Source organism: Ornithodoros turicata, chromosome 1, assembly GCF_037126465.1.
Source record: "Ornithodoros turicata isolate Travis chromosome 1, ASM3712646v1, whole genome shotgun sequence".
Taxonomy (NCBI): domain Eukaryota; kingdom Metazoa; phylum Arthropoda; class Arachnida; order Ixodida; family Argasidae; genus Ornithodoros; species Ornithodoros turicata.
In genome coordinates this window covers 98,617,073-98,629,579 of record NC_088201.1, presented here as the reverse complement: position 1 = coordinate 98,629,579, position 12,507 = coordinate 98,617,073, and the positions used below count along the sequence as shown (strand labels likewise).

The 12,507-nt window shown below is 45.1% G+C and overlaps 1 protein-coding gene across 1 annotated transcript in view; it reads left to right on the top strand.

Moving 5' to 3' along the window:
* LOC135367013 (solute carrier family 22 member 1-like) overlaps positions 1-12,507 on the top strand; it is a 119,633-nt gene that overhangs the window by 54,250 nt on the left and 52,876 nt on the right. Inside the window, exons 6-7 of the mRNA XM_064600065.1 lie at positions 5,472-5,593; positions 11,233-11,447. Of these exons, the coding sequence (XP_064456135.1) occupies positions 5,472-5,593; positions 11,233-11,447 (337 nt within the window). The remainder of the gene's footprint in view (positions 1-5,471; positions 5,594-11,232; positions 11,448-12,507) is intronic.

Sequence of the window (12,507 nt, the reverse complement as noted above, 5' to 3'; positions counted from 1 at the left end):
CCGACGGGAATATTGTGAAGAGAATGATGGGTCAATATGTGAAGATGTAATGGGTCAATATTGTGAAGAGTGTGGTGGGTCAACATGTCGGCAAAGGGACGACAAGAGAGTCAGCCGCTACCTCAAAACTCAGTGTTAGGCAGCAAGCGCACGGTGAGTCATTTACCAGCTCCATGAAAGATGTCCTTGCCTTATTCCGCCGTGTCGATTCTAAAATGTCGGAGGTAGATAAAGTTGACCATCTCTTGAAAGACTTGTCTCCTACACTCTATAATTCTGTCGCGGCGAAGGAATACAATAAGGTCTTAGACCTGGCAAACTACTCTAGTCGGATGGAAGAACGCCGACGGAAACGCATCCTCGATGACTTGCATTCACACCACCACATCGGTATTTGCGAAGATAACCCACGTTCGACCGACGCAGACGCATCTTGTGAAGGATATAGTTCGTGAAGAACTTTCGGCCCTTTCTGTCGATGCGATAAACAGCAACGCGAACCCCTGTCCCAATGCTCAACCCGATCCTGGAAAGGAGCGAGTTATCAGAGATCTGGTAAACACGGATCTGTAAGCTGTCACGATGCATCCGCTCGTCTCTGTCCCTGCGGCCCCGCACCTCCAACAATTTGTGAAGAGGAAACATACAGCTGTGCAAGCGGTATGCAGAGGTTTAATTACACAATGAACAAGAATGGATGAGCGTGAGTTTCATCCTCCTCTCCCACTTCGTAACAATATGTCGGGAAGCGCCAAAAACGACATGAAAACAAAGTCACGTGACGTCATTATGGCGTTTTCTATGACATGTGACCTCGCAAGGTGGCGGTTTTGAGGAAAGCACCCACTTGAGGGTAGTTACAAAATGGCCGGCGTGTTTCACCCGTGTGTCAAGTAGCCCGTCTCTTAGCCGTCAAGTAGCCCGTCTCTTACTCCTTGTCTGGCGCTCTGAGTTTGGTGCTCCTGGTGCAGCAAGTAAACGGCACTTGAAAGCTTGAACGGTTTGAACATGCTCCCTGTGCCCCGTTTCTCGTTTTTTTCTTTTCCCCGCTCACTCTCTCTCTTCTGCTGCCGTCCCACGTTCTCTTTATTGGCCTTCCTGGCGAGGAGGGAAGAGGAAACGTGACGTTTCTTGATGCGGTCTACAAAAGCAGGTGCGTGGAGAGCGCGCTCGCTTGCAAACGTCGAAGTACGAGCGGCATCATTTAACGGGGGGAGTGCCAAATACTCTTGCTCCAGAGCAGCCATTTAACATGCCGATCGTCTCAGAGCTCGTCTGCTCCGCATAGGCACCGTAAGATACAAAGTGAAATGCCCTCGATAAATACGCCGCCTTTCGCTTTGGTTCATTCCATGCCAAACGTCCCAGACACTGCGCTGGCCCATCCCGATTCCTTTGGGCCCGATTTATTTCAAGTGAAATGTGGTTCAAGTTTAATTGAAACGCGTTTTGTTATTTTTTTTTCGACGCGAAAACAAGAACTGGTCGAGTGAAACTTTGCAAATTAAATGTTGAAGTGGCGTACTATCAAGTGCTATTTTATTCATATTTGTATCACGACCAACTCAGACTGCAATCGACGGCTGAACATGTGACAAAAAGCAATATTTACGAAAGTTTCGATTTCTGTCTCCGTACTCTTCTAAGTCCGCGCGCCTCAAAATAATTTTAACACGTTGTATGCTTCCTAGACAACAACGCTAAACACTTTAAATTGCTCTAACAAATTAGAGGGTTCCGTAAAAAAAATCCTGAAGTCCTCGAACGTTTACCGTTTTCTCGGGGGATAAGCTATGGATAAACAGTGTCGACCAACCTTCAACGGTCCCGCCACGAAAGTATTTTGCTTCGTACTCAGTCAGAAGAGATTTTGTTGGAATTTCTGAAAAAAAAAAAAACTATATTGTTAGAATTTTTTTCAACAGGTAGGTCACATGTCCCATCGCGATCTTCAAGAGGCGGGCACGGCGTGAAACAAAAATTGTCAAAAATAAGCCGGACAGCCGGCTGCATGAGCAATTTCTGTGAAAAAATCGGGGATGGCCGAGCGCAATGCCTGGGACGTTTAGCATGGAATGACCCCTTACCATTGCGAGTTCCGATGCGACCATGTTGCATGGAACACGTTACTGCGCTCCTACACTGTAAAAAATACTGTGATTTCTACGGGCGTTTAATAGTATCTGACGACGGCGTGTTACCGTAAGCACAAATACTGCGAAAACTACGTAAAACGGTGGTGCCATCATCATGCGCCGGCCGAGAACTTCAATGCGGAGGCAAGGCCAAGCCAAGTACGGGTCACTGCCGTCATTCACAACCGCCAGACGCCCAACGCCTTTCGCGGGCGATGATTGATGAAGGTGGACTACCCCCTACAAAGAAGAAGAAGAAGTGGTCCTTGTAAATCTCGTGAATGCACGTAGCCAGGTAAGCCCATTTCTCTCCGCACATTCTGTTTTTGCGGTTTGAGCGTGGTGCACCGTATGCTTTGTTTTTGTTGAACTTATCGAACACCAGCAAATCGTGGCTCGCGTTTGCTGTGAGTCGTCTCCCTAGTTTCAGATCTCCGTGTGTCATGCGTCCTTGCTCGTAGGGTGATCAAGGCGCTCTTATTGTAATGTATCGTGGCGGAAGGTGCTCGTGTGTTTTTAACACTTTGATGGGCTACGTTGACCACCGTAGACATGCACATGAAGCGAGCAGAATACCGTGCTGTCATGCGTTGTGCGTGTACACGGCGGCGAACTATGCAACACTGAGATATCACATTTTGGGACGTTACAAGAACACACCAGGACGGTCGCCTCGAATCGATTTGCTCTCCGAAACCACGAATGTACGTCACGTCCATTCGTGCTCGCGTCAGTTCACTACGAATATACAGGGTGTTCAAAATTAAGCTTTCACGAGCGCTACGCAAACACAGCGATCACAGGAAACTGGATGATAACTTTGCGCTCCTTGTGTGAGAAACAGGTGCTGCTAGTTACGTAACACCTGTTTCTTACTTAAGGAACAGAAAAATAGCACCAATGAATGATGAAAGTCACTGAAAAGGTTAGCTAGCTGTATGTATTTGTCCTTTCTATGTTGTTCCAGCCTCAGAACATCACTTCTTTCATGTTCAAATAGCACAAATTTTTTTGTTCGCCTATTTATAAAGTGCTAGTGAAAGCTTAATTTTGAACACGCTGTAGAGATACTGTCACATATGAAGCAGCACGTAATAGAGGGTCATGGTCAGATGTCCTTATGAACGCTGCCGAAAGAAGTTCCGTGCCGTCTTCGCGTTTTGTGTGCACCTTGATATGTTCTTCCTTTGAAAAAATATAAATAAATAAATAATTAATTAAATAAAAAATAAAACTGTAAGTATAACCTCCTTTCTCTTTGCAGGTTTTTATGCAGGAGCTGACTGATGGGTACACATGGTGCCTTCGTATGTTCCTCTGTTGAAAGATAAACGGTGAGTATAACTGCATGTCAGTTGCCCTGTTCCCTGTAACAGTTTCCTTTCTCTTTGCAGGGTTTTGATGCCAGAGGTGATTAGCGCATTTTCATCACTATGTACATAGAAAATAAATCACAATCTGACAAACATCACAATGTGTTACGCATGGTCATTACTTAAACTGCTCTCATTACTACGACTATATGTAGAAAAAAAAGAGGGGGGGGGGGGGCTCCAGGGATGGGCACAGCATGATAAGGGTATACGGCATATGCCAGTTAAAATTACTGGCCAATGCAGTTTTTTAAAGACCACAGCACAGTAATGCTACACGGCGTGTGCCTGTTAAAGTTACTAGCCAATGCAGTATTTTTCACGGGCACAACCTATACGAGGCCACCGTAACAAAACGGCCAATGTTTGTCAGCCAACTTTCCTTGCATTTGCCCGTTTTTTCTACGGTGAATTTTTTTTGTACAGTGTAGCTCTACCAACAAATCCTAGGCTTAGCAAGGTGCGATATTCCAGAAGGCTATCTAACACTTCCCATAACCTGCAGTTACCCTCCCATTAGCCCACCCGTAGTTATAGGCACTCCGGCCAATCGTTCATTGGCTTTGTCCGAGTGGAGTTTTCGCCGATTTCCAGAGTGACAATTCCGGCGTACTCTCGACATTCGGCGCTGCTCTTGCCTCGCATTACATCAAATTGCAAAGGAACCACTCCATTAGTTCGCGAGGAATACTCGGAGTTATTGTTAGTGATGAGCGACGAGAGAAACGGCACTAGAAATTGGGACGGATGCGACAGCCCCTTTAATCACGTAGCCTCCACGGTTAAGCAACTTAATGAAATAACGGTTCTTCTATTTAGTAGCAACGGTTGTAACCTGCTCTCTAAGAACGCGATGTCGCAGCGGAACAAATTCCATTGATGTTGCATCCACGTGTGTAAGTTCATTTACAAAGTTGATATGAAGATTTGTCCCTTATAGTTCGCACTGTATGCTAATTACATTAACGAACATGTTTTGTGGTTTATTATTTGCTTATTATTTGGCTTACTGCAGCCACGATAGCCCGCAATCTATCGGAGCTGTATAGGAGACACGTCCCTGTTTCGATGTGAAAACGTCTGTAAGTTCGGTGTAGTAGCCAGATCAAAAGTTACGATGCAACAGAATTATCATGAATTTCATGACGCGATAGCTCAGTAAGGAATAAGCCGATAGCAGCCAACCAGCTAAATCCAGATAGCTTGCATGTGTAAGATTCTAGCTAATAAGGTAATTGCGGTGGGTGACGCCATTTCTGGGTGTGGATGACGCTTGCCACAGAGACCGAAATATGGGGGCACGCGTACATTGCAGTCTCTCTCGCGAACACGTGAAGCTAGGACGTCGATCGAATTTCCAAATAATTGCGAAGTTGAAATACCAGATTATTTCCAAATGCCGTCATGTATTAAACTGAAACGTGACGGGAATTGAAGGAAACGGCAATCAGGAGAAAGCACGGCTCAAAAGGAACCCAAGAATCCCCAGAATACACCAGTGACCAATAGGGAGAACAATGAAGCGCCGAAGAAGATTAGCCGCAAAGGCACTGACTGCCGGCGCGCACAGCGAGTGTCGATCGTCTACTAGCGGGGCAGCTCCGACTTGTGCGAGTGTGAAAGCGATCTAGGAAGAGGATGGGTTGTATCTGCAGGGGGCTGCGCAACGTGGAGGACACAGAGGACTCCAGAAAACCCCAGGCGCAGCGGCGAATGGAGGCAGCGCGCTGCCTTCGCCGTGTCGTTTGATGCGAACGAGTTTGGAGCAAAGGAGCAAATGAATCCGGGATCGTAATGTTTCTATATAAAATACTCCGGCCAGGACACGACTGAGGCGGCCGCAGCGTTCTTTTTATTTCCATTTCTACTGTAACAAAAACATCAGCTTATCACTACTATAATAATGGCATAAAAACTATAGTGCGCAGGATAATTACTTAAGTTATTGTATGTCTATTTGCAGAAAGGTGAGGACGATTTGGAAATCAGCTGCGCGGGAGATACAAAGTCATTTTGGAGGACAACTTTCGCACTGGTGGAGACGCCAAGGATTCGTCGCAGCACCCTGCTCATTTTGCCGATATTGTATGTTCTTTGTTAATTTCTGAGTGTCATATTCTATGTGCAGAGACTCGCCACACATATGCTGCAGACTTGCATCCTTACAGAACTAATACTGTCTTGACAAGGAACGAATAGCAGATTCACAAAAATGTCAAATATCTTAGTTTCCAGTAACTTCACCGCTAGAGATAGCAGACTCGCCATGCGTATGATGCACACTTACGTCATTACACAACTAATACTGCCTTGGCTGCCTCGGCCAGGAACGAACAGGAGATTCAATAATACGTAAAATATTTTCGTTTTATATATATATATATATATATATATATATATATATATATATATATATAAAGAGGGGAAAAGCCATTCAAGAAATAAGTAAATGACGCTAGACGTGTTTGCAATTCAAACTTACAGATTAGGATGGCTTCTATGGCTGCACGTAGAGAAAGAGATACTCATGGGACGATGCGACAGCACCAGCGGACACGCGTTTCGCCGTGTTTGCGGCTCGTCAGCGCTGGGTAGCTGCGCATCGTTCGGGATTTGCAAACCAGGGGTCACTCAGCGAGCGATATACACCTGGGAGGGTGACTGAGCACTCCTCAATGCCACACTGCAAGGCAGTGAATTATAAAGAGGGGAAAAAGCCATTAAAGGAATAAGTAAATCACGCTAGACGTGTTTGAAATTCAAACTTACTGATTAGGATGGCTTCTATGGCTGCACGTAGAGAAACAGATACTCATGGAACGATGCGACAGCACCAGAGGACACGTGTTTCGCCGTGTTTGCGGCTCGTCAGCCCTGGGTAGCTGCGCATCGTTCGGGATTTCCAAACCAGGGGTCACTCAGCGAGCGATATACACCTGGGAGGGTGACTGAGCACTCCTCAATGCCACAGTGCAAGTCAGTGAATTATAAAGAGGGGAAAAGGCCATTAAAGAAATAAGTAAATGACGCTAGACGTGTTTGAAATTCAAACTTACAGATTAGGATGGCTTCTGTGGCTGCACGTAGAGAAACAGATACTCATGGAACGATCCAACGAACGAACGAACGAAGGAAAAATCACACATAATTTACTACAATTTTTAGAATCTAATTTAATTAATTGAATTGGAATTTAATTATGACAAAAAGATGCCATGTCATCATAACTTTATGTTTGCATGTTTTCAACCCAGTGCAACCGGAGACGCCTGTTAATGATGTTTTTGAACTCCTGGTTTAGAAAGATTTCCTCATGCTTGCTTAGGAGGAAGGGCAGCTGGTGGCGTAGCATGTGCGACCCATATTGCGTTCGGTAACGGGCACCTTCCAGGCTTCCCTGGCACGGGTTTGAACCTTAGTATTTTTCTCCAGTTGTGACATAGTGTATAGTTGAAGTTGTTGATCATCAGAGAGCTTTAGCAGGGTAATGGCCCCATATTCGTATAGGTACTTAACTGATACGATGCCTAGTCGTCGTAACAGCGGCTATGAGTGTGCCAGGAAGGTTTCATTGGAAATAGCGCGTACCGCTTTCTTTTTAATTCTAGACAATATATCCTTATTGGTTTTAGTAGTGGTTCACCACACTAAATAACCATAACAAAGGTGAGAGAAAAAAAGGGCGTTATGTAATTTTTGTTTGACAAGAGTTGGAAGTGTAGACCTAAACTTTCATAAAATTCCAGACACTCGGGATAGCTTAGTGGAAAGTTCACTGACGCGCACGTCCCAGCTCATATGGCACGAGAAATGCACACCAAGCATTTTAATGTCATTTACGATTTCAATTTCTGAGTTTCCTATTTTCAAAGGAACGTTCAATGAAATTTGCTTTTCTTGTTGTTGAAAAAGTACAGCTTTCGTTTTCTTGTTATTTATTTGAAAGATATTATTGTTGGCCAAGTAATCTAAAGATAAAAGCACTCCGTTGGCCCTATCAGCGATTTCATTGGGATCTGTGCCCGTAAAATATAGGCTGGCATCGTCAGCATAGATGACATAGTGGACGTTAGAGCTAATCTTAACAATATCATTTATGTAAATATTGGACAGGAGAGGCCCAAGCATGCTGCCCTGAGGTACACCAGAAGATATATGAATGGGAGAAGATAATTTACTATCGATCTATTCTCTACTGACTGTTATCGAAAAGCGAGATAGGATTTCAATAGGGAAAGAGGTACTCCACGTATGCCATAACGATATAGCTTCTGCAACCGTACTGTATGATTTAATGAATCAAAGGCCTTTCGAAAATCGACATAAACTGCTAATGTAATTTTTTAAGTCTCCAGGTCATTTAATATAATTTCTTTTTGTTTGAGAAGTGCGAGCTCCGTGGAGCGCCCCTTACGAAAGCCGTACTGAAAGTCCGTTATTATAGAAAACTTTGTAATAAAGGAATCGAGCTGTAAAAAAAATAACCCGTTCTAGAACTTATGAGAAAATAGGCAAAAACGATAGCGGCCTATAATTTCCCAAGTTACCTCGGTCTCCACCTTTGAAGAGGACTATCACTTTTGCTATTTGCATACTACGTGGAAATTCGCATTTCGATAGGCATCTGCATGTTAAATATGTGAGTAAGTATGGGTGCGGTTAGGTCGGCAACATACTTCGCAGGTGCCACCTGGATACCAAAAATGTCATTGCTTTCGCTATTACGCAAGCCACATAGTATGGAGTAGACTTCATTGTCATTTACTGGATTGAGTAAAAAGGAGGCATTCACAAAGCCAACGTCAGGTGTAGAGATTGATTGTGGCCGAGTATCCGTGGCAATATTTACAAAGTGTTGATTGAAGTGATCAGCTAGAGCACTTCGAGACAGCACAACACCATTCACTTCGAGCTCCGTAATCGGTGGCGTGATGTTTCTACGACGATTTCCGTTTTAGTTTCTCTCACGGTGCATCACAGGAGGTCGCTGCAGTTGTAAATATTGTGAATTGAGACTTCCTGGGTTTGCTCTACGGTACTATAATTTAAGAAACAACAGATTTCATCATAATTAATGAAATCAATTTCACGAACTCGCTGAAACCAACGCAGGCCATACACAGCAAAATTAGGGACGCGGTTTTGTCATTCCAGTTCCTCTAGTTATGTCTAAAATCGCCTCAAGGGTGCTATGTTCTTCAACACAGGAGCACAGCACCCTCGAGGCGATTTTACGAATTGTTCCAATTCCACTGCTACCTTGTAAGCATGGAGTTCTCAACAGAGCAACGTTTTGTGTGAAATGGATACATTCAGACTATGGCGACCAGACATTCAGTTTTGCGCTACAAGCCGTTCCACCGATTTTCCCTCAGTGAAGTATTCCTTTTTTGTGGATATTGAACAGTCTCTGAATCAGTCTGAATCGATGAAAGCAAAACTGAAACAAACTTCTTCGTGACATGTCCTAAAATTATCACCCGTACGTGTAGTATTTTTGAGAACCTATATCACGAAAATATTCGTTTCTCGGAATACAATTTAGTACTGCGTCCTTTCATACATCCACTAGTACCTTCCTTCGAGACTGGTGCACGGAAATCTTTGTGTTGCTGAATTTGCCGTGCTTGAAGTAAAAAGGCAGGATGCTCCTCAATCAATTTACCCCATTCTCCGCCCTTTGCAGAAGAAAAAATAGTTTCAGCGTTTCGTACAATGTTCTCCCTGTTCTACCGTAATATTTTGCCACGTTTTCTACCATCAGAAATTTGGTCACCCTAATTCAGACCACAGTTCAGCTTTTTCACAGTAAAAGACAACGACCTAATAGTTCGCGCTTGGTGCTGATGGGCTTTCCAGAGCACGTGTCAAAGGCATTATGGGACCCGTTACGACCACATAAAAAAATGCCTAATTTTTTCCTGCATGTCCAGTCATCATACTAAATACACCAACTACTAAAGTTGATTTATGAGGAGAATTGCCACAGGACGAGAGTTGCCGATATTTTGAGCAGAAACTGTTCTTCTATTTAGTTCGGAATGCAACGTGGTATTACCGAAAATGTAACCGCCTCCAGAACTTGGCGGCTCCCTGCCTTGCGGAATAAATGGCGGTATATGGTGGGGGTCTGGAGATATGCAGACGGTCCCTCTGAAACTGTGTGCATAGATGGACCTCCAGCAACACAAAAATTCTCCCATAATCGGAAAATGTATTTTGTTTAGTAAAACGGGCCTTGGGTTCATACCATCGCTCGGGTGGCCGTAACGCGTCCTGGAAGGCTAAGTTCATTCGGTGCAGAGATAACTTAATGCGTCAAGAAGAATAATCGGAACGCGTCTATTGGACAACGGGCAGCACCGTGCGCAGCGCTGGGCATTAGGAGTGTTCAGATTACTTCTCTCGAAACATCAAGTTATCTCTGCATGGAACGAACTTAGCCTCCTTGGACCGACTTCAAAGCAGAACATCACAGGCTGCATTTAGTGTATAGCATGATCAGAACATGACGTCAGCGATCACACAAACACACGCAAGAGTCAACCAAGGCCAAGGACAAGTATTCTGACTGGTGGTGCTGCCTGTAGGAACCGTCTTCCTAGTGCATACTTGTAGTTCCGTAATACCGGCATATAATTATTGAAATACCACACCCTTCCTCAACATCATCGTGGGTAAATACTCGTATAATCGCTTTTAGTCCCCTGTCTCCTTTTAGGATGGATAGCTCGGTAGGGAGAGAGAGAAAGAGAGAGAAACAGGGAAATGTAGGTTGCGGCGGTACAACCGGCGGCTCCATGACACTCGGTGTATGTCAGCACTGACCAGTTAGCACACGACTAGGTTACTCGAGGTCGAATGTACCCAACACTTCTTAGCTATTACCCACGGCTTATGCGCTGCGCAAAGAGTGCTGCTCTCGCATTGAGAGCTACACGAGTGAACAACCAGGATCCAAAGAACGCCCTCGCCTCGGCGTAGAGCGGAGCCTACCCAGTGTGTTTCAAAAATATCTCAGATTTTACGCCCTCGAAGTCTTTGAGAGACTCTCGACGCAAAAGATGCTATGCAAGCCACTGCATGAGTGTACAGGGTGTTACCCTATTAACGTCTACCGCCGGCATGCCGTGCTCGCTAATTACACAATTCAGGCGGTACAATGTGCTGCATACGTGTAAAACTCATAAGGACATTCCATCACGGTAAATATGGAAGTGATTGAGCACCGTAACGCAAAGTTATAGCGCAAAACGTGAGGTTCCCGTAGTCAAAACAGCCAAGATGGCGCCTCCCAGTAAGCAGACGACATCTCTTTTGGGTGTCGTCTGCCGAGTACGTCGGCATTTTTCGTTGCTCACGTTGCTTACTTCTGAGCAACATACGACAGTTACACAAAAGCGAAATGAAACAGTTCCATCCCGCTGGCAGGATATGCGACACGTCGTCGTCTGGGGTGCTCTTCTCAACGCCGCCATCTTGATTGTTTTGACTACGGGAATTGCACGTTTTGAGTAATAACTTCGTGCTGCTGCGCTCAATCACTTCGAAATTTACCAAGATTAAATGTCCTGATGAGCTCTATATGAAGATCGCACTGTGTGCCACCTACATTGAGTAATTGGCGAGTACCGGATGGCAGCACGGGTATACTTTTTTTAGGGTAACACCCTGTATTTTTAATATGATTTTGAATGTATGTTTTTTATTATTATTCACAATAGGTGCATGATAACGATGTGTTACTACGTGGGCTCCATGCAGTTGGGTCGTTTGGGCCTCGACGTCTACGCCACATATTCTGTGTCGTCCGCTTTCGAGCTTCCCATGAACATCATTTGCATATTGGTGCTCGATCGCCTGGGACGACGGTGGCCGAACTTCACCTTCATGTTAATCGGCGGTGTCGTCAGCATCATAATGGTCATCGTGAAAACAGGTAATGGCATGTCTTTAAACAAAGAGATAACGTAATTGCTACTGCTAAGCGTCGACAGCGCTATACTACCAGTGTACGTACAGGAAGAGACGTTGGCCTCATTCACATGAACCCGAGAGGAGCGAGTCGAGTTCACTAGAGGGCTGATTCGAAACCGATCCGACCACAAAGGGCTTATGTGGTATGTTTATATGAAATCAGTCCAGCGTAAGGCGGCCGCAGAGTTGCATAGTGAGTCGAGCGAGTCGATATACCCCTGCTATCGGGTTGACCCCACTCGACTCCATGGGACGCGGGATGAATACGACATGACAGCACTTACATGGGCGAGTCGAATCCAACTACCCAACTCTACTCTGTCCTGTCGAGTTCATAAGCGAGGATGTTGTTCGGATTCCCGCTTGTTGTACCCAAACTGCCCAAGTCGTGATGACTAACTTCATACTTCCTGGAATACTTTCGGGTGTTGTTTCAAATGCAGCCCCCCCATTAGACGGATTATCTCCGATGAATAGAAGCATTAGCCATTGTGTAGGGTACACCACTAGAGGGCGCTACGAGCGATGCTTCATCAATAGGGGCCGCTGCTGTCGCATTCTGCGGATGACGTCATTGCTCCTTCGGGGAGCACAGTGAGTGATACCGGGAGGCAATGGACGGGGATGCGAAATAGAGCGCCCTTGTGCAAGGCTGTGGTGGCGCTGCAGGCAGGCTCCAACCAGAGCCGTATATTAAAAGGGAGTCTGGCCATTGGGAGGAGTCACAAAAAGAGGCTCGACCTGTCAATCACAGTTTCGCTCCTCTGATTGGTTTGCTTTTTACCAAGGGGGTCGCCATGACACCATACTGCCACCCAAAATGGCGACGAAAACAAACACAGTGAAGCGGGGATTTCGTGACAAAAAATTTTCACAGACTAACCTGATTTTACGCTGCAAATGTACATACTAATATAAATTTCTCGGAAATCAGTTTCAACTTATGCTCATCCATCGATATCTAACTGAAAATAATACGTTTTGTCGCCGGTGTTAGGCCTAGTGGACACGGCGATCACGAC